General features: G+C 35.8%; 1 protein-coding gene across 3 annotated transcripts in view; it reads right to left on the bottom strand.

Moving 5' to 3' along the window:
* HIBCH (3-hydroxyisobutyryl-CoA hydrolase) overlaps positions 1-23,327 on the bottom strand; it is a 119,628-nt gene that overhangs the window by 45,064 nt on the left and 51,237 nt on the right. For all 3 annotated transcript variants that reach the window (XM_042949455.1, XM_042949453.1, XM_042949454.1), the window contains exons 5-7: positions 22,263-22,343; positions 16,370-16,422; positions 1,698-1,776 (exon numbers count right to left, since the gene is read on the bottom strand). In XM_042949455.1, coding sequence (XP_042805389.1) covers positions 1,698-1,776; positions 16,370-16,422; positions 22,263-22,343 — 213 coding nt within the window. The remainder of the gene's footprint in view (positions 1-1,697; positions 1,777-16,369; positions 16,423-22,262; positions 22,344-23,327) is intronic.

A 23,327-nucleotide genomic window follows, 5' to 3' on the forward strand; every position in this document is an offset into this window, starting at 1 on the left:
GCTCCACTCCAACCAGCCAAAGGTGCCAGACATACCAGTCTACACAGAGGATGCTCCTAACTCATGGCCACTTCTTCAAGACTAAAAGAGGGAGGTAGCTATTCTAATTCACAGGACACACACACACACACACACACACACACACACACACACACACACACACACACAGTCAAACAAGAGGAGGAGACACAGGAGTATGTTCCAGACAAAAGAAGATAAAATCCTGGGGTGGGGGAGGAGGGACCTTAATGAAACAGAGATAAGTAATTTACCTGATAAAGAGTTCAAAGTAATGGTCATAAAGACACTCACTGAACTCAAGAATGAACAAACTTCAACACAGAGTTAGAAAATATAGGAACCAAAGCTGAAGAATAACTGAAATGATATAGAGAACAGGTCAGCATCTGGCAGAGTAGAAACTACCTAATCAGAACAGCAAAAAGAAAAAAGAATTTTATTTTATTTTTTTACATATATTTTTAAAAAAATTTTAATATTTTTGAGAGAGAGAGAGAGAAAGAGAGAAAGAGAGAGCACGAGTAGGGGAGGGATAGATGGAGAGAGGTAGACACGGAATCCGAAGCAGGCTCCAGGCTCTGAGCTGTCAGCACAGAGCCCGAGGCAGGGCTCGAACTCATGAACCGTGAGATCATGATGTGAGCTGAAGTTGGGTGCTTAACCGACTGAACCACTCAGGCGCCCCAAGAAAGAAGAATTTTAAAAAATGAGGGTGGATTTAGGGACTTCTAGGAAAATATCAAGTATACAAATATTCACATTATAGGGGCCCCAGAAGGAGAAGAGAGAGAGAAAGGGGCAGAAAACTAATTTGAGGAATTGATGGCTGAAAACTTCCCTAACCTGGGGAAAGAAACAGACATCCAGGTCCAAGAATCAAAGAATCCCAAACAAGATGAACCCAAAGAGACCCAAGCCAAGACATTATAATTAAAAAAAAAGCAAAAGTTGGGGTGACTGGATGGCTTAGTCAGTTATCACTACCTAACTTCTTTATAAAGCAACAACAATCAAGACAGTGTAGGGGCGCCTGGGTGGTTCAGTTGGTTAGGTGTCAACTCTTGATTTTGGCTCAGGCCATGATCCCAGGGTCGTGGGATTGAGCCCCGAGTCGGGCTCTGAGCTGAGCATGGAGCCTGTTTATAATACCCTCTCCCCCTCCCCTGCTCACAGGCACATGTGCTCTCTCTCCCAAATTAAAAAAAAAAAAAAAAAAGGCAGGGTGGGGTTGGCATCAATAGAATATATATAAAGATACAGAAGCCATCAGTGGAGAAACAATAGCTTTCTTCAAATGCAGTGTGTGAATGACTACATGTCTATAGGTAAAATAATAAAACTTGACCTAGACCTTCTATCTATATTTCATACCATATACAAAAATTTCAAAAAGGATCATAGATGTGAATATAAGACTATTTTCCCCTAGTAATACTTTACCTAAAATTAACTACAATTTGTTAGTGCTGCCAATTAAATATTCTTGCTTGCGTGTTTTCAGATACAATTACTGAGCTAATACAACTTCCAGGAGTCTTCCTATTCTAAGTTCTTAAAGAGCTCATTCATTGCTGTTATCTCAACAAGATTCCATCAATTCCTTTAACAGCAGTGTAATCTGAAACATATCAAAAGATAATTCTAAAAATGATTATGAAAAATTTGGAGGTTTTTACCGATTGCTGTTTCTGGCATTGCAAAGAGAGACTTCTCAGTAGCCACTCGGAATTGCCCATGAACTGAGACACCAACTCCCTAGGAAAATAAGGCAAAAAGTTGTTTTAAAATGCTGAAAAACAAACAAACAAACATAGACTCATATACACACAAACATTTTAAACCAAGTAAATTATATTCCACAAGAATTTCTTTTAGGGGATACACTGGAGGAAAACCCCGAAACACATAATTTCAGGAGAACTTACTGGACAAAAAATATATGGGTAGCCGTGATATGCGGAATAGATTTGTTTTCAATCAGTATTTTTTGCTATGTTTCATGCCCTCTTCCCCCATTCCCTCTCATTTCAAATCAGATACAGCATTACAGAACAGTGACTCTTCCCAGAACCACGGAGTGCTGCTGCTGGTGGGACCATTCATCAGAGGAGCACAACCAAGTTATTCTAGCTAATTTCAATAGCTTTAAATAGAATATTAACACATTTTATTCATTCACCTATTTCATGGTTTCATTTATTGTGCATTTCAGAATATTGGCAACACTGTTTTTTATCAGATACGACATTTAATGGCCAACTATACAACTTTTAAAAATGATTACTGAACACAAGTTTTAGAAAATAAGATCTGGCCGAAAGTCTCTGATTTGTTGAATGTCACTGAAAAGGGCAAACTTAATAGTCATCTTTGAATAAACATATTTGAAAAAACATATTTGAATACAATGAAATAAGAGGTATACGTGTAATGACTAAGTATCCAGTTCATGTCAGTGCTCACACTATACGCACATTTCCTATGTTGTGTTCTTTTTACATTATTCAGAATTTCTGTTAGATTGTTTTAGTTCTTCTCATTCTTGGTTCTTTTTAACCAGTGTACTCTTCATCATCACAGTATTAAAGGAGTTAAAACATACAAAGTATGTGGAACAATGCCAGGCACTTAAGAGTTCTATAAGCATTAACTAAACAGAAAGGGCCTCACCTCTATCTGGTTCCTCTAATCTTTCATTACAATTTCTTCAACTCTTTGAAGTGTTATCATACTCAGTTTTAAGAAAACACTCAAAAACACATGCAATTTCTTATAAATTTTATGTTCTGTATGCTAAGCTTAAATTTTAGAAAACCATGCAAATAAACACGGAAGTGAATATAATTCTTCAGCCACCACCTACATCTTTTGGTGTCAACATTTATAAGTTAAATCTACAATGTTCGATACTCTTTGTACAGGTGAATATCATCGTTATAGGTATTCTATCATGACACAGTCAACTGACAACACTGACCCAAATTCAATTGTATGTATTCCAAGATCACAATCTTATAAATTTTAATGAAAATAGAACATTACTAGTTTCATTAATAATTTATTATACTATTTTAAAAGTCCTTGCTTCATATTCTACTCCCCACTTCAGTTTATCACATTGTAGATGACAGTTATCAGTGTCAGGAATGTCTTGCTAAGAACTTAGAGTTGGAATGGACCCCCAGTTTTTGGACTTTGTTCTTTTGAGTCCCCAGACTCAGAACTGCCTCCCTCTCGGGTTGCATAGTAGGTAGATCTCCAGGCCTCACTGACTGACCCTGTTTCAAACCATACTCCTCTGGTTATTGCCTCCTACCTCTTTTAATTAACCCTGAATTCCACAAATAGCAAGGACTATATCCCCCTTTATTAAATCTGACCATAGCCCCAATCCTAGTCTCCTCTCTTTTTTCCAGATAAAGTTATTAATTTGGTATGTAACCCTTCAGATTTTTTCCCTGTGTATCTCTAACACATATTTGAACAAACATGAATATTTATATGAGGCACACACACACACTTCAAACTGATCCATGGCATGCAAGGTATACATAGTATGGCCCAGCTCACCTCTGACCTCATCTCCCGTCACACTTGCTGTGCTTATTCCACCAGCCACAGGGCCTTCGTGCCATTCCTCCAAAATTCCAAGCCTTTACAATTTCAATTAATCATATAACTTTTAAAGTGAGCAAAACATACTAAAGAAGAATACTACCTGCCCCATTGCTGCCCTTTCTCTATGGGAAACTTCTCTTCCCAGAGACTTTGCCCTTCCCTGAGCGGTGGCTGAACTAGGGATGGGCACCCAATTGAGGCGCCTTACACCAGAACTGTATGGCCCATGGAGCAAAGGGGGAGAAAGAAAAGTGCATTAGACAAGATTCTCACTGTCAGGTATTTAAACTAAAAAATGGTGGGCAGCTGTGAGTTGATGACAGCCAAAGCTTAAAGGTCATTTGAAATTTGAGCCGAAGACATGTGAGCAAGTTAAAGCAGAAACTACATAGGGTGAAGACAAATACATGGAGAAGGCTGCATGCAGCCTGTACAGCACAGAGAACAAAGCAAACATACAAAAAGCAGCGGAGACAGTTGGAGAGAAAAAATGACAAACATACTACTTAAATTTGCCTCAAGTCCACACTTGCAGTTCAGTTTTTAGGAAGGCAAGCTACGCTACAGATTTTGTCTATGGATTCCTGTGTAATCGCTGTGCTTGTCTAATAACTGCTCCATTCTCTTTTCTGCATCTGTTTCATTAAGTCCATGTTTTCAATTAAAAAAGTCTCTCACCACATTTTTTATTAGAACCAGATCTACATCCCGTCAAGCTTCAGCATCACACAGTATAAGCTGCCTTGTGCCCTTTTTCCTGCTAACAGAGCTCATCCCTGACTAGTCATTTCCATTCTATCTCCTGAAATCCTCCTTACTTGGCAAGAGAACCACCTAACAGCCCAACTTCTCTATAAAGGGCCTTATCTACCTCTTGATATCAACAGAGAAAGAAATTTATGAGACCCATATTCTTTGATCTAGAAACTACAGATCCTGTACTCATTGATTCAGTGCTTTATCTTGCTGTTACATGATACCTTTCATTTCACCCATAGCTGAAAAAACAATGAATGAAATCAAACACTTCAAGATTTTAGAAAAAATTAATAATGACAAGCTTTCAGAATAAGAGATCCTTGCCATAAGTACCATTAAGAGCCAATTTTAAAAGCCTTTCAATTAAGAGGAAAGCTGGGAAAATGCAAGCCACCTCGCTTAGAGATACTACAAATATAAATGCTGATCAATGTTCAAAGGGATATAGCAACTACATGGCAGATTCATATCTAAATTTTGTATCTTATATAAAAGAATCCATTATAGGTTGTTTACAATAAGCCCTCCCTTGAATCTTTAAAAATTTACTGTTATATACTTTTTAAACTCCTTTGCTAGACTAAAAAGGCTTCAAAGTCTTCAAATTTTATTGGATTAACGGTTATACTGTACAGATTTATTCCCCAAATGTAAGATATCATTCTTATTCCTGACTCTTCTCAAATACTCCCCCTGCATCCTTCCAAACCCACTAGTCAAATCTCATTTCATCTAACTGGATTGTATCTATAGCATTTGGCAGAGCTGTTTAGTCCCTACATCAGGAAACACTTAACTTGACTTTGAGATACCATCACTCTCCTGGTTTTCCTTGTGTCTCATTAATTGTTCTTGTTCTTCTCCTTGACACCAAAATGTTGATCTGCCCTCCCCCCCCCCCCAATGATCAGATGTCTTTCCTCTGTTCCACTTCACCTGTACTCTCTTCTTTCTACATTTGTTCCCTAGGTGATCTCTTCCAAGAGCCCCAGGAATTTAAGCACCATAACACTAATGACTTAAATTATTTCTCCATCCTGATTTCTCTAGAATTGCATACCTAGCCACCTATTTCACATCTCCATTTGAAGCTCTAGTATTTTTCTCAATGTTCATACATCAGAAATAAATCTCTTGATTTATTGAGAAATAAATCTCCTTAAATGAGTGGCTCCCTCAGTAAATAGCACCACCATTCACCCAGCTGGTCAGGCCAAAAACCTCAGCATCATCCTCTTTCTTTCTGATCTCCCAATCTCATCTATGAACCTGTCTAGATAGTTCTTACCTCAAAATACACTTTGGATCAGGCCATGGTTCACATCTCCACTGTAACAGCCCAAGTTGAAGTCACTACTATCTCTGCCTGGGCTAGTCTTGCTTCTGTTCTTGCCACAATCCATTCTCGACCCAGCAGCCAAGGAAGCTTATTAAATAAATGTAAATCAGTTAAAGTTTTCTCCTGCCCAAAATTCTCCAGTGACTTCCCATCACATTAAAGTATTACCAAATTTCCTCCTCATGGCCAATAAGGCTCTATGTGATTTGGTCCCTTTTTAGCTTAGAGTTTTACCATTTTCCACATTCCTTACTTTCATTCAGGTCAGGCACATTGGTGTGTTTTTTGTTTTTTAATAACTTTCTTGACATAGAATACACATTCAAAAGTATACAAATAGTAACAAATGATAAGTATACAGGTCCAGTGGGTTATCCCAAAGTGAACACACCCAAGTAATGAAAATGCAGATAAAAATTATCAGAAATTATTTTATGCGCTCTGTCAACTCATTATTCCTTCTATCCTTCAGGCAACTACTATCCTTCCAACAAAATAAGATTTATGTTTTCTGGTTTTATATTGATATAAATAGGATCATAGAGTATATACTATTTATCTTTTAGTCAACATTCTGTGAGATTCGTTCATGTTGTGTGTAGCAATTTTTTTCATTGTACAGCAGTCCTTTGTATGAATAATTTATTGATCTATTCTATAAATAGCCAGTTAGGTTTTCTAGTTTGGGACTATTGCAAATAAGGATTCGATGCCATTCTTATGCATATCTTTTGGTGCGTAAGTGCATACATTTTGATGGGGTATATATACCAGGGAGTAAAACTACTGGGTCAAAGGACACTAATTCAATCAATTTTTAAAAAATAACAATTTTCAGGGTACGTGGGTAGCTCAGTCAGTTGAGTATCCAACTTCAGCTCAGGTCATGATCTCACAGTCCTTGGGTTTGAGCCCCGTGTCGGGCTCTGTGTTCCCCTCTCTCTCTCTGCTCCTCCCCCACTCACATTCTCTCTCTCAAAACTAAACATTAAAAAAAATTTTTTTTAATAACAATTTTCCAAAGCATTAGTACCAACTTTGTACTCCACCAGAAGTGAGTTTGTTATTTCCTATCCTCACCAATATTTGAATTGGTCTTTCATAATTTTAGCTATTGTAACAAGTATATGTTAATATTCCATCGTTATTTCAATTTGCATTTCCTTGTTGATTAATGCAGTTGAATGTTTTGTTACATTTATTTGTTACCTGGATATCTTTGTGATAGGTCTATTCTCATCTATTGCTCATTTTGGATTTTTGTATTGATTGTAGAAATTCTTTATGCATTCTGGATATGATTCCTTTACCAGACATATGCATTCCAGGAGCTATTTTCTAGTCCATGGTTTGCCTTTTCACTCTTATTGATGACTCAGAATGCACAAAGTTCTTAGTTTTTAAATGTGTTATTTTTGTTTATGGTGCATTTATGTATTATTTAAATAATCCTTCCCTACCCTTAAGACACAGCCATAAGTGTATGTTTCAAATATTCAGAAATTTCTAGTTATTATTATTGAGTGCTTTCTTAATTCTATTGGGGCCAGAGTCTGGAGATAAATCCTTTGAAATTAATTCTGTAAGACTAATTCTGTGACCAATTTTGGTAAATGTCCCATGCACACATGAAATGAACATATCTGCAGTTACTGAATACATGTTAATTGGATCAAGTTTATTACACAATGTTCAAATTACGTGTATGTGTGAAAAATATGTGTGTGTAATATGTACTTACACTGAGCTGTTTTCTGCTCCAGATTGTGGTTTTGTATATTTCCCCTCTTAGGACTTTCTACTTTTTAGCATAAAAATGTTTGACAATATCATACCAGTAGAGTTATTTCAGATAGCCAGGGGTTTGTTCCCATAGTTTCTCAGTTTTAACACTACTGTCATATTGTATGTTATGGAACTCATTAAGTATAACTCAGTTCAGCTTCATATTCAGTTATAAACTGAGATTTTTAGATAAATATTTATAAAATAGTTTTCTACAGTTGATTAAGGTCAATAAAATTTTCAGAATCCGACTTCAGTGATCTTAAGAGGGTGAAGATCTGAACAGAGTTTAACAGACTGAACTAAGCCCTACCTGCTAAGGGAACAAATAATGGAATTTAGGGCTTGCCAAATTGGGCCCCTCAATGCAACACCCTAGGAGTTAAGGTGACCTGAATCCAGACCAGCCCTCACCTGGAGTGAAGCCCAGCTACACATCCTTCCATCCCTGACGGGATCTAGATGATTGGAATTACTAGTGCTCTCAACCTAGACACCTGCTGGAAACAAAGGCACATCTTCCTTGAAGGAAGATAATGTCATCCTAGGACTCAAATAATGGTCAGTTAGAAGTAACTAGCCCTGATTAGAAATAATCCAACATATAAGAAAGGACAACATGACGAACACCAAAGAGAAACAATACACAGCAGATTCACAGGGCATACAAATTTGGATTTGTTATAGCTAACCATTCTATAACTATGAAATGTCCTTCTATATCAAATAAGTTTGTCATAAAATTTACCTTGTTATTAAAATATGTCAACTGTCTTTTAGTTTAGTGGTGGTATGGTATCTATTTTACATTTAACCCTTCTGTGCCTTTTATTTATGGTGTCCCAAGCACTCGGACATTCTTTTTTACTTTTATTAATAGTAAACAATCATCACTGCAGTACTGTGCCCACCTTGTGCTAATAAAGTAAAATGAATTTGATCCATTTTTACAACCTAGTATAAAAATGCTAATAGGGACAAACAAAAAACAACTAAACAATATATGAACGTAGTCAAACTCATACTGCCATAAGAATAACAATTACTTATTTAAATTTTATAATCTTTAAAGGCAAAATTTAGGCAATCTAAGACTTTTTTAATTAAGAGACATAGATGAGTTTTTAGACTGTTTGATAGATGGAAAAAGCTGACATAGCTTTATTTAAGGCTTTTTACAAAGATCTTATAATTACTTAAAAAGCACAGTTAAATTCTTTACTATGCAAATATGTTAATTAGCAACTAGAAATAAGCACCACTTATATATTTCCAGTTAATATTACTATTTGAGACAAAAACATTGTAAAAATTGATAATTACAAGAATATTTAAAGTTAACCTAAGATATAGTCAACCATTCCATTATTATATTTATTTTTTTATGTTTATTTTTGAGAATGCGAGAGAGACAGACAGACAGAGAGCGAGCAGGGGAGGGGCAGAGAGAGAGGGAGACACAGAATCCGAAGGAGGCTCCAGGCTCTGAGCAGTCAGCAGAGTCCAACACATGGATCCAACTTGTGAACAGTGAGATCATGACCTGAGCCAAAGTTGGACACTTAACCGACTGAGCCACTCAGGTAGTCCCCATGATTTATGTTAATGGCAAGATTATTCTCTCCACAAACAAACAAGGACACATGTGGAACAATTTAATTTGGTGCTTGAAAAAGAAATGTTCCAGATAATAGTATTGTATTAGTGTTAAATTTCTTGATTTTGGTGTCTTTATTCTTAGGCAATACGCACTGAACAATTTAACAATAGTTATCACGTCTCTAACTTTCTCTCAAATGGTTAAAAAAATTCTTCACAGATAGATGCAGAAGAGAGAAAGAGAGAATGATAAACATATGTGGAAATAACAGGGAATATGACAAATACATAGGAGTTCTCTGTACTGTTATTGCATCTTTTCCGTAAACTTGAAGTTGTTTCACAATAAAAAGGCTTTTCTAATTAGAAAAATAAAATTAAAATTAAATGTTACAGAGTAAACAGAGCCAACAAGCCACCGGTTAAGAAAGCAACTAACCGAGAAAGGCACACAATGGGATGATGTGACTAATGCTTATACAAAGAGTCATGGATTTAAATTCTAATCAGGGAGAATGAGGAAGCTCCTGCCCAGAATGAACACTGCATCACAGTATCGGAGAGTATGTGAGAGTCCTCTCTCATCATCATTCAGGGTTTGAAACAGTGCTTTCAAATAGGTATAAGTTTCTGTTAGAAATTCAAACAGGTTTTTCATTGTACATTACTTCACTATAGTATAAAAGTTAATATCATAAATATACAATAAGTTTCATAATGTATCTCTGGGACCACATGCATTAGATTAGCAGTCTGATCAGCAGTCTCCACAGTGAAAACAAAGACTTTATTATGCTCCTCGCATTAATATTAATAGGCTAGTACTGCGTATTAATGATACTAATACATTGATTACATAATGTTAATGTATTTTAACTCCCCCTGCTTTGGATGCATAATTCATATTATTTCTGAATGAAAATTATATTCAGCAGAACCAAACAATCGACATAAAAATATTTATTTAGATATTAACAGTCTACCATTCTTCAGGTATAGTTTTACTTTAAGTAAAAAAGCCAGAGGGATACTTGAAAGTTGCTAAGAGAGTAAATCTTAAAAGGTCTCATCACAAGAAAAAAAAAAGACTTTTGTTAACCATTTGTGGTGATGGATATTAAATTATTGTGGTAATCATTTTGCAGTAGATACACATTCCAAATCATTACACAGTACACCTAAAACTAACACAATGTTATAGGTCAATTATATTTCAGTTTAAGGAATAAATGAATTTTGGCATGTCATACCTTAAAGCATAAATTTGAAATAACTTAAAAATATTCAAGGTTTTTTTTTTTACCTCAATGAGCACATTCCTCAATATACGCATATTTATGAATTATGTATGTACACGTGTCCAACTATAACATATAAGTATCTGTAACATATTGCACATTTCATTTATTTATTTATTTTTGAGAGCGTGAGAGAGAGAGAGAATCTTAAGCAAGTTCCATCCTCAGCACAGAGCCTGATGCAGGACTTGATCCCACAACTACGGGGATCGTGACCTAGCTGAAGTCAAGAGTAGGATGCCCAACTGACTGAGTCACCCAGGAGCCCCAGCTCATGCTATATTTATACACTTAACAGAAGTTTAAAAAGAAGTTCTAAGAAACCACTGCTTTATATCATATACTTAAACAAAAAGGATTATTACACTAGGAGTACTCTTACTCGACCTTTGATTTACCAAGGATTTCTATTAATTCTGTAAAGCATATTAACTAATGTCCATATTAACTAGCACCTGAAAACTACTCTCTGGCTACTTTTTGATACAATTTCATACTACGATCTGTGGAGTTTAGAGTTTATGAAATGTTAGTCATATGTATTTCTAGTCTGTTTATGCCAGTCGTACTTGTATAGTAAGTATGTGCTTTAAATAAAATTCATTGTAAACTGATAAGAGTATAAAAATAAAGAGTTGGTTCTATGAGAACCAGGTTGAATACTCTAGAAAAATACGAAAAAGACAAGTCACTAAAAAGGTTTGGTATAGGGGAAAGAGAGTAATTATTTCAACTGGCTTTATCTTTAGCAATATTGTTATTCTAAAACTAGTATATGTATTAGGACACAGCAAATCTGTAATGGTGTTAACATTATTTAAAAAAAAGATGTTTAATATAAAAAAGATACCAATATCAAAGAAGTAAAAATCTAAATTTGAACAGATGTATTAACTCAGGACCTATCTTCTCTTAAAAACAAGATCTGTATTCTTAGTTCTGTTCACTGAAAGAGTGTAGAAACAATTATCAACTTAACTAGTGCCCAGGCTGTTACTGCTAACTACCATTTTCTACTAGAAGTAACCAGAGCTGTCTTGGAGAAACAGCTGACTTTCAGGTCTGGGGAATGCAGCATACAAGAGGAACCTAGGATATGCTCTTTACCACAAAACAAAGAAACTATCAAAGACTTCTGGGGCACAGTAGCCAACTTGAAATTTCCCATGACAAGGCCATTCTTCTAATTTGCCTCTTCTGGACCCCTTTTATTCAGTGCCTTTTAGAGGGTCCTTGTTCTGCCCCTGGCCAATAAACATTGGGTGTTTTTTGTTTGTTTTAGGGTTCCATTCTGGACTTACTTTGGTTGTCACTCTTTCTGTCACATTTCCTTGCATAATCTTTTCTATTGTCAAGTTTTCAATACAAGGCAGCTCTAAGAAAATGAATTTCTGAAAAAAAATCCTCAGATTCTACAAAACTGCACAGAGCTTACAGGAAAAATAGAGTTTGGGCAGTCTGCTCAAAACCTACGCAACTTTGTAATCTGAATGCTAACAGAAACTGTAAATGGTCTCAGGGACCTGATCTAGATCACCCAGTCAGGCATCTCATTATAAACAAAGAATACCAGAGCAGATATTTAAAATGCACAAAAATAAAGTGGAAACAATGGCAACACTTTAATCAGGGCAGGACCAGCAGGTGTGGAGAACAAAGCAGGTAGAAGTGCAACTAAAAGCCAGTGGGGCTGCCCTTAAACATCCAAGTGCCGGGGGTGTGTGTGTGTCGGGGGCGGGGGGGAGGGTTGTGGGGTATGGGGGATAGCTTGTGGTGGAAGCTGCCCAACAAGTATTTAATTTTCTTAAAATATAGACAAGAGAATTCCTATTCACTGTACATCAACAGATCTAAGCACTTTTTTCCTGCATAGCTGATGATTATATATTTATTGCCACTATCCTATCTCCCCTTGTCTAGAAAAAAACCCTGCATATGAACCAACACAACTTTTACATTATTGCTAACATGATTTCACCACTTACCAATCACTTATGAGCTAATTCATGCTCCAGAAGCACACACTGTAGAGCATACTGTGCCTACACGAGTCCCAAACTTCTTGCCCCAGGCAACACCCTGCTTTTCAGACTTGCATAACCAACACTTTTGTTCAGACACAACCCACCCATGTGGATAGTCCACAGGCATTTCACGTTTAACAAGCCCGAAATTAAACTCATCTCTGTTCACCCTCCCGTCTACACCGCCTGCCATTCTTCCTCCAAAATCTCAGAGAACAGTCCACCCTTCATTCGAGCGCCCACACTAGACCTGGAACTCAAGCTTGCGTCCTCCTCCTCTTTACCCTCCCATGTTCTAGCCCTCATCAAATCCCAAGTCTCCTAAATATTGCCCATAAATCTAATTTTCAGGTCCTTGATGCTACCCTAGTCCAAAATCACCATAATCTCTCACCTGGATCCCTGCAATAACTTGCTAAACAATCTCTTTACTTCCAACCCTAACCCCCTCCAATCTGTTCTTCCCACAAGAGACTTATCTTTCTAAAATGCAAACCTGATCAAGCCATCTCCCCATCTAAAAGCACTTTAAAGGCTCTCCTTACTGATTTTAGGATAAACTACCCAACATAGCTTATATAAAAGGACTGATCTAGCTTCTTGCTTACCTTTCTGGCCTCAGACTTTAACCACTATCTCCTTCACACTCCAAAATCCAGGCACACTGACGTTTACCCAAATACACATTCTCTCATCTCCTTTGACATATGTCTCTATCTTCTCATTTTGCCCACTGTCCTTCCACACATCAACCCCTTACACACATTAGCAATCATATTTCTCCACTATTCCCAACTTGTTCTTTCCTGACTGCTGATAGAACTTCCTCCAAGATGCTTCCCCTACACCAGCCCTTTCACTAAAGTACTCACACATATTCACACAGTTGAGGATGGTACTGTTGTGTATTTCCAGAATACCTGTCCCTGCCTCTCTCTACAGGAAGCTCCATAAGGAAAGAAAACATATCTGCCCTGTTTACTATTTTAGCCCAGAGTCTAACCAGTATTTAGCACACATAGATTAACTTTTGATGGTTGGGTGAAATAGTGGAGAATAATCTCAAATAATGGCTAAAATCATAACGAACCTCTTGTTAACATTAAACCTCTTAAGTCAATATATCGGTAGGAGAATGAGCTCATCTTAAGGGCAAGAGGAACTCCCTCCCCCTTTCTTTTTAGTACAATAATCTGATGGCAAAATAAGGAACCGAGCCCTCTAGACCACAAATCATTCAACCCAACATGGTGTATGGATGACATGGTAGATGAAACAGAGGCAGGGTAAGGACGGCACAGGGAGGAGGTGCCTGCCTCTTGACCAAGAACCCAGGGGAAATTCACAATTAAAAACAAAATGAACCAAAATCCTATGAATATATCCACAAGAAAGGGCCAAGGAAAGAAGAACTCCCTGTAGATCTGAGAATCTGCAAGTCTGCAGAAGTTGCCAAGAATACCCATACTCCTAGAAAGTCAAAGTTCTATTTCTCAGAACTCAATACCTTAAAATGGTGGATAAGGGAGGCAACAAAGCCAAGGTCCTGGGAAGGAAATACAAGCACCTCCCAATTCTGCCTTTAGATATCCCTGAGTCAGGGGGAAAAGAGTAAAGTGGAGAGTCAAGGGTTCTATCTAATAAGACAGACAAGGGGTAAAATAGAGTTAAAAAGTATAGGAACTTCTGTTAGAGGATAATCCATTGCAACTTCAAAAATACAACCCAATGTTTACCTATGAAAAAGGCTGAGAAACTAAATGGCCCTAAACATTTACTATCAGAAATTGTGCAACTAAAAGCCATCCTAACTCTCCCCTAAAAAGGCATAAGGAAATCATAGAATACCATAGGGAGAGAGGGAGACCCTACCCCTCTCTATCAAGACAAAGAGGATAATCACCCACACTGGAAGAAAGTTCAACATGAGCACAGATAAAAATGAATGCATATAAGCACATATTCTACACACTTTGAAATCCAATGGAAATTTCCTAATTCTTCCTTTCACAGCCCCTGCAGTCTCATACCCCTGTCTATGCCTTTAAACTTTAAATTTTCCATTATATCGATCATAAAGCCTTTTGGCTAGCAGCATCTTAGGACACTTTGAGAGATACAACAATACCATACTGCACCATATTTCGAGTTGGGGGGGCGAACTTTATTTCTATTATAAAATGCATTGTGGGAAGAGAAGAGAAAGAAGGAATGGAGAAAAGGAGAAGAAAGGAAGGAAGAAAGAAATTTTAAAGCTCTTTAAATCCAGTTCAGTTGAGAGGGAAATGGGGATGGAACTACACATACAGAGAAAATTTTAAAGATTTTTCTCTGTTCTATATCTACTTAAAATTAATATTGATTTTTTAGGCATTTTCCTTTCTATATATATATATTAATGTGAAAAAATATGAATTTAGATGTTTAAAGAGAAAAGGAATTAAAAATATGTCTTTCTGGGAAACAGAATGACCTATTCTTTCAAATTGCTCATAATAAAAAATTGTTAATCTATTGCAAAAACACTGGAATGACATAATCTTCAACAATTTTGAGCAACTAAGTGAAGAAGCACTTAGCAAACATTTTTTATTTTACCATAGACTAAAATATGGAGTAAAGTTTCAAATTTCTGAAATCTAAAACATAATGGAATATAGCCATCCCTTCTACAAAGTTTCATGCTACTTACTCTTCATGACGGAGAACATAAGTAAAATTGTTACTTTCCTTGATTGGGAAAAAAAAAGTTTATATAATAAAAAGAAAAAAACCACAAAAATAAAAGCAAGCTCTATGGTGCCATCTTTTGGATTGTTCAAGTGTTCTTAACATGTTAGTAAGAATGCCCAATATTTTTTTATTTTCATTTTTTTCCTGGTTCCTTCCACATTCACAAGGCAGCTCTTCCTTCAACATTTCCATTATTTTCCTTCCCTTTATTCTGCAGTATTTTTTCAGGGATTTTCTTCCCCAGTATTTGGACAAAGAAAGCAGGATCAACCCATGCTCAGTAACTGCCAACAAACCAAGAAGGACATGTGGCCCGTTGATCCTACTTTCTAATCACAGCTGTTAGTAGAGTCCCTTCCCAAAATGATGTGCAAGATCTAAGCAATTCCCAGTGCCCAAGAGGCTTTATTTAGTTTGGTTCTACCAGAAAAAGAGGGGTCTTCTTATAGTCCCAAAGACTAAATCTCTGAAACACTGAACATGGAATCTTTGAAATTCTGCCCTTTGGCCTCCTACAACCTACTTAAATCCTTTCTTTTCTTGCCATGAAGGTACATTCTGACCTCTCACTTTCTTAAAGGCTTGTCTTTGGTATAGCCAGTGCCATGCAATTTTCCACTTTTTCTGTAATTATTTCATGTTTTTCCAAGTTTATTCAAGGCCAAAAACATTTAAGACTTCTTTGTAACTGCACAGACACAAAACAGATATTTGTAACTGATAAGAAACACAGTTTCCGAAAACTTCATAAAGTACCCAAACACTTTCACTGAGGTGAGATTTTGTGCAATAGATACAATTTAGGCAAACACATCCCCAACCACTCAGTCTAAGAAAACCTTAATATTCCAGTTGCTTTTCTGAAGCTGTTGGAAGAAGTTTATTTATAAGTAGAAAAAAACACTCTATGTAACAACAAAAAATTCAATCGTTCTGTTGGTTAAAAAAGCTTGCTAATTCAAGAAACTAAAATAGTATATAACATAATTAAGAACATATTCTTTTGGATGGAAATAAGTCTAAAAGTGTTATATGCAAACATTATATCCTAAACCTAGAAAGCTCCAAAATCCAGACATGATTTTGTTTCAATGAGTTCTGCCATATTACATTAATCACCTCACTTCTGATTAATAATGACTTATTTTTAATAAACTCACATATCAATGATGCGTGTAAAATAGTCTACTCACCCCACCCATTGTAATTCCATGAATAAGTGCAACATATGGTTTCTGGCAAGAACCTAAAAGAAACAGAGCTATAATTAGTTACAATGTTTAAAATATATTCACTTTTTCAAAAATCACATATTACATTAACTCTGAATATTTTCCCTAGAAAAATTTTGTGAGAAATACCAAAGTAGCTAAATATATGGCTTGTAAAATATGTTTTTAAAATGTCAATTTCTATACAATCCTGATCATCTATTTAATTTAGCAATTCAACACTTCAATTTCAAACAAAATGAAAGCCTTTTATAGCTCAGCCATTGAAAAATGTAATTAAGATTTACTTTATAAGCCATGGCTGTTTATGTACACAGTTGTATTCAAAGGAATGTAATTTGTTTTCAATATATCTAAAGTATTTGGATACAAAGAGAAGTGCAGCATACAGTAAAAAGCAAGGACTGGGAGTCAAAAGACCCAGATTCTAGTCTCAGCTTTGTCATTAACTATATCCAACTATATTCAACATATATGCTGGCATCAGATGTACCCCACCCCCTGACATGTACACACATACATATTGGCAATTCAACACATATATAGCTTTTGGCATACATACACATACACACATACACAAGTTAATGTATATGCACATATCATATATGTGTATGTGATACACATGTAAGTTTCCTCATCTATTAAACAATGAGAATATTAAACAATGAGAATATATGGCCTCAGAAGTTCCTTTCAGCTCAAAAATTCTGTAAAATTTTACTCTGTTCCTTTCCCTTTTTTCTTTTTCCTCTGAGAGGGGGAGTTGCTTATAATATAACAAAAATGTAAATCACTGAGCTTCTGTTACAGCTTGTTGCCAATATTACTTCCTTAGTGAAGACCACAAAAAAAAAACTTCAGTTTTTTTGGTTTCTCTTTTGGACTTTATTTTTTTTTCTTTTTGATTGAAGTGTAGTCAACATACAATGTTCGTTATATTAGTTTCAGGTGTAAGACATAGTGACTCAACAAGTTTATATACATTATGCTACGGTCACCACCATTGTAGCTACCATCTGTTACCATGGAATGCCACTATAATATCATTGACTATATTCTCAATGGGCTGTACCTTTTATTCCTGTGACTTATTCATTCCATAACTGGAAGACTGTATTGCTCACTCCCCGCTTCACTCACTTTACCCATGCCTCTACCCTCTTTACCTCTGGCAACCATCAGTTTGTTCTCTGTATTTATGGGTCTGTTTCTGCTGTCTGTTTATTCATTTGTTTTTTAGATTTCACATATAAGTGAAACCATATGGGATTTGTCTTTCTCCTTTTTCATCTAGCATAATACCCTCCAGGTCCATCCATATTGTCACAGATGACAAGATAGCATTCTTTTTTTAAGGTTGAGTAATATTCCATGCAATGTAGAAGGGTAAAACTACAGTTTTAACACATCTAGCAGTTCTGTAAATGTTTCCAATTTGCCAAATAAGCCATCAAAGCACAATTCCAAAATTAATTTAATTCTGATTGCATATTTGCAAGGACTTCCACAGCCTTCAGTCTTGAGCTAGAATTCCCTTCAATCTTGAACTGCAATTCCCTACGGAACTCTAATTCCCTAGAAACTATGGAAAGAAGTTTCTCTATTGAGATGGAGATGCACAATCCCCCCATTTCAGCTATAGATATATATATATTTCAGACATAAAACATTAGAAGCTAATTGATGCAGTGCATAAAGCCACAATCTGTCAAATTCCTTATTAGCTAAAATAGGTCACTACAATGTATAGAAATTAAACCTTGAACGCTTCCTATTTTTTTACCCAACTGCTTCAAGGTTTTCTCCTATCTCCTTTTATTTAGTATAGAACTGCACTAATATAGTAGCCACTAGCCAAATGTAGCTATTGAAATTAAAATTAATTACAGTTAAGTAAAATTTAAAATTCAGTTTCTTGCTCACACTAGCCCCATTTCAAGTTCTCATTAGACACATGTGGCTGGTAGCAATCACGTTGGACAACACAGAAACAGAATAATTTCATCATTGCAGAAAGTCCTATTGGATATCACTGGTATAACTTTTCAAAATGAGTAAGCCATTCTAAGTAAATCTGATACACAGAATTTGAGACTTAAAGAAGTGAGAGATGTCCATTCAATCCAGCTCACTGAGTTAAATCAAGAAACAGCCTCTTTTCCCCACTCCTACTTCAAAGATATATAAATTCTAGGAAAAAAATTTTTTTTAATGTACATCCAAGTTCAAAGCCAAACAAAGGATATCCATCAGTGCCATAACAAACCCAAAATCAATAGCTGAGGAGAAGCTACAGCCAATAATTGTGAGTGAGCATGTATTTATTTTAAGTCAGAAAGAAATTCTAAGGGTGCCTGGGTGGCTTAGTCGGTTAAGCCTCTGACTTCGGCTCAGGTCATGATCTCGTGGTTTGTGGGTTCTAGCCCCATGTCAGGCTCTGTGCTGACAGCTTAGAGCCTGGAGCCTGGTCTGGATTCTGTGTCTCCCTGTCTCTCTGCCCCTCCCCTGCTCATACTCTGTCAAAAATAAACAAACATTAGAAAACAAATTTTTTTTAAATAAATTCTAGGCCATATAGTTTATGAAATGGACTACCTGCATAAAAGCTCATGCTAGGAAGAGCTATTAGATATGCAAAACATGACTAGAAAACCCATCTGCTGAGCCAGGAAGTCAATAAATTCCTTCCAGGAGAGGGAGAGAAAAAGCATGCTCAAGTACAGGATAACAAACACCACCACTACCACTGCACAAAAAAAATCAAAACACCCCTAACAAATTTGCAATAGAAGTAATATCCATAACCTGGTAAAATAAATACATACATACATACATACATACATAAGTAAATGTCTACAAAAAGATAATACTAAAAATTAAAATTGTAAAAGCTTTCCCATGGACATCAGAAATAACACTACAATCATTCAACATTGTAACAGAGGTCCTATCCCCCAAATATAGGAAAATTCATAATATAAAAACTGTAGAGACAGAGGTGAAAAAAAATTATGTGCAGATGGTATAACTGCCTATGTAGAAAAGCCAAGAGAATCTATAGAAGTATCATTAGAATAACAAATTTCAGCAGGGCTGCTAGATATAAGAACCAAATTTAAATTTCAAATCACTTCAATATGCCAAAGACAGTAAATTACAAAATTTAACGGTAAAAATTACAACTAAATGTAGTAACAAAAAAGTAAGCTACCTAAGAATAAAACTTCAAAAAAACAAAAAACAAAAAAAGCAGGAAGATCTTTATGAATAAAGTTACAAAACATTATTCAAGGATATAAAAAGTCAAATCTGATGAAAAGTTCCAAATTGGTTTAGGGTAATAGTTACCCAAGTTTACTAAAAGTTATTGAATTATATATTTGAAATGGGTGAGTTTCATGGTACACAAACTATTAACTCCACAAGTTTTTATGTGTTCATACAGATATGCCACACGCATAGATGGGAAGACTCAACGTGCAAGACGTCAATTTACCCTAACCTATAATTGTCATTCCAATCAAAACCTCAATGGAATCTTCTGTAGAGCCAGACAAAATAAAACTAAAATTCTAAAATTCATATGTAAGATCAAAAGCCTAAGTGTAGCCAAGACAATTCTAAAAGACAACAAAGGCAACTTACACTACTAGATAGAAACATATCTTACAGCTGTAATAATTGTGACATTGTAGTTTCATCATAAGTACAAACAGACCACTGAACAAAGAAGCCCAGAAACAGACCAGGTCACATATAAGAACTTGATACCTGACAGAGGTATCATTAACATCAGTGAAAAAGGCATGAGATTTACACATAAAAGAAAACACAACATCTGGCTTTCTAGCTGAAAACTAAAAGTTAAAGGATGTCACATGCAAAAAACTACCCCACGTACATTAAAGACTTAGAGTACAAAGAAACAAAATATTGAAACTATTAAAAGAAAATATGACATCTTAATAACCTCAGTGTTATTACATGGTTTAATGCAAAAAAGCATAAATCATAAAGGAAAAGAATGGATGCATTTCAACTCATCAAATAAAAACTTAGATATACGAAAAAATAACCTAAAGTAGCAAACAGAGAGAAGTATGTATAGTTTACAAAAACGAGGAATCCAGAATACATAAAGACCTACACCATCAGTAAGAAAAAGACAATCCAACAAAAAGATGAAGAAAGGATGACACTGAAAAGAAAATCTAAATGATTACTTAAGAAAACACCTTCTATCAGGGCGCCTGGGTGGCTCAGATGGTTGGGTGTCCGACTTCCGCTCATGTCATGTTCTCACAGTTCATAGTTCAAGCCCCGTGTCGGGCTCTGTGCTGACAGTTCAGAGCCTGGAGCCTGGTTCTGATTCTGGGTCTCCCTCTCTCTGGCCCTCCCCCCGCTCACGCTCTGACTCTCTCTCTCAAAAATAAATAAACATTAAAAAAAAAAAGAAAGAAAAAAAAGAAAACACCTTCTATCTCACCAATATGCAATGAAATACAAATTAAAGCCACAGTAAGATATTAAACATGCAAAGTTTAACACAAAAAAATGATGGAAACAACATGCAAAAAATAAAGTCTTGTACTTTAGAGAAGAATCTGGAAACAGCTGAAGACCTATAAACTATGATCCATCCATTCTGCTTCTATTATTCCTAAAGAAACTTTTGTACATAGACACTACGGGGACCATATCTGTATTAGTAAAAATTTGAAATAACCTAAAATATTAATTAATGTAGAACAGAAAAGTAATGTGGGATACATTCATAATACAGAATACTCCCAACAGTTTTGTTCCATGTTATTAAAAACAACTTATGCACTGGTATACATAGTAAGATGTTACTTCTATAAATTTCAAAACCACACAGTAATACTACCTCTGTTCATAAATATACAGTAAAAATATTAAGTATGGTCTGGTAGAATACACTAAAAATTAACGACAACAGTTGCTCCTTGAGGAGAGATAATGGTTGCTTCTGGGGAGAGAAAAGAATGGCACTAAGGAAAACAACAGAGCCAACTAAAGTATAAGTTTAAAACATGTAGTATTTTGGGGCGCCTGGGTGGCTCAGTCGGTTAAGCGGCCGACTTCGGCTCAGGTCATGATCTCACAGTCTGTGAGTTCAAGCCCCGCATCGGGGTCTGTGCTGACAGCTCAGAGACTGGAGCCTGCTTCAGATTCTGTGTCTCCCTCTCTCTCTGACCCTCCCTCATTCATGCTCTGTCTCTCTCTGTCTCAAAAATAAATAAACATTAAAAAAAAAAATTTAAAAAAAAAATAAATAAATAAATAAAAAACATGTAGTATTTTATCTCTTCTAAATAAATCTTAAAACATCAAGCAAAAATAAAATATTAATGTCTGTTCATTCTGGCTGGTGGGTACACAATTATTTATTATATTATTCCCTGCAACTTAACATTTGAAGCGCATGCTTAATAAAAGTACTGCTTCACTTCCAATGAAACCTGGAACATCAACTATAAAGGTATTTTCATCCCAGAGTTCCTGAAGAATTAGGAAACGGTACTTCATTTTACAGAGAAAACTGAGGCCCAAGATTTTTGTTTTCTAAGAAAGCCAGTGATATAATCAGAATCCATGTTTTCATACTGAGTGTAGGACATACAGTAACTAAGTATAGCTTACTAATATTAAAGTATGAATTGTTCTGGAATGAGCAGTCAGAATAGTTCAATCAGCTTTATTTATGCCTGACATATAGTCTATGAAAGAGTAGAAAGAGTAATAAGAATGTCTACTGATTGTATCTTTAACAATTGACACTGCAGCTTATATCTTGATTCCATTTTTAAAGCTCTCAGAGGAACACACATACCAATGGCATTGTTCAGCCTATATTCTTCTCTAAAGAAATCTTGAGTTATCTTCTGGTCTGCCCCTCCAGCTTCTGAGATCGCTACAAAAAAAAAAAAAAAAAAAAAAAAGAAGGAAGATAAGGGAAAAAGATTGTAATTTTTTAATAAAGTGCTTTCTAGTTAACACTGTCAAAGAGAAAGAGAATAAACTTAAAATACTGTGATATTAAGTACCAGGGGAAACTCTAGAATGGTTTGTTAAAGTTTTGAAGTGCCCTTACCACAGACACAGCCCCAGATCCATATTCTAAAGTCAAAACTTCAAGGCAAAAATTCTTAAGAATTTCTTACAAAGTGCTATACCTAATTTAGAACTTATATATTGCTACCATTTTATTTTGACTATTTTCTATAGCACCCAAATAAAGATTTGCTGGATATACATTTCCAATGGTAACATATCTTAACACAAAGTACATTATACATACACACAGAGAAATATAAGCACGTATGTGCATGCGTACTCATGTACCCATACACACAGTGCAATATATTCTGTCTAGTTAAATATTTCTGCCACATTCATTTCATCATGAAACACTGAGCACCCACTGTATTCCTAGTCCAGTCAATGTTAAGACTACTACCAAACCATTCTCTTCCATATACTGTAAGATTATATGCCTTTCCTCTTTAAGTCTTTTTAATGTTTTTTTTAAGTGTCTTTTTTATTTATCTTTCAGAGAGAGACAGAGTGCAAGCAGGGGAGGGGCAGAGAGAGGGGGAGAGACACAGAATCTGAAATAGGTTCCAGGCTCTGAGGTGTCAGCACAGAGCCCCATGCAGGGCTCAAACTCGGGAATGGCGAGATCATGGCCTGAGCCCAAGTCAGACGCTCAAACAACTGAGTCACCTAGGCACCCCTTCTAAGAATTATCTACTAAAATACAAATAAAAATATAAACATATTTCTTCTATGGGAAAGAGTTACCTAAAAATTGTTGACTATAGGTATTTAGACTAATTTTAGAAAACTGATATATTTTCCTTCAAAATGTTCCAAATGTTGACTTCTTTTCCTGGTT

This window comes from Panthera leo, chromosome C1 (assembly GCF_018350215.1).
Source record: "Panthera leo isolate Ple1 chromosome C1, P.leo_Ple1_pat1.1, whole genome shotgun sequence".
NCBI lineage: Eukaryota > Metazoa > Chordata > Mammalia > Carnivora > Felidae > Panthera > Panthera leo.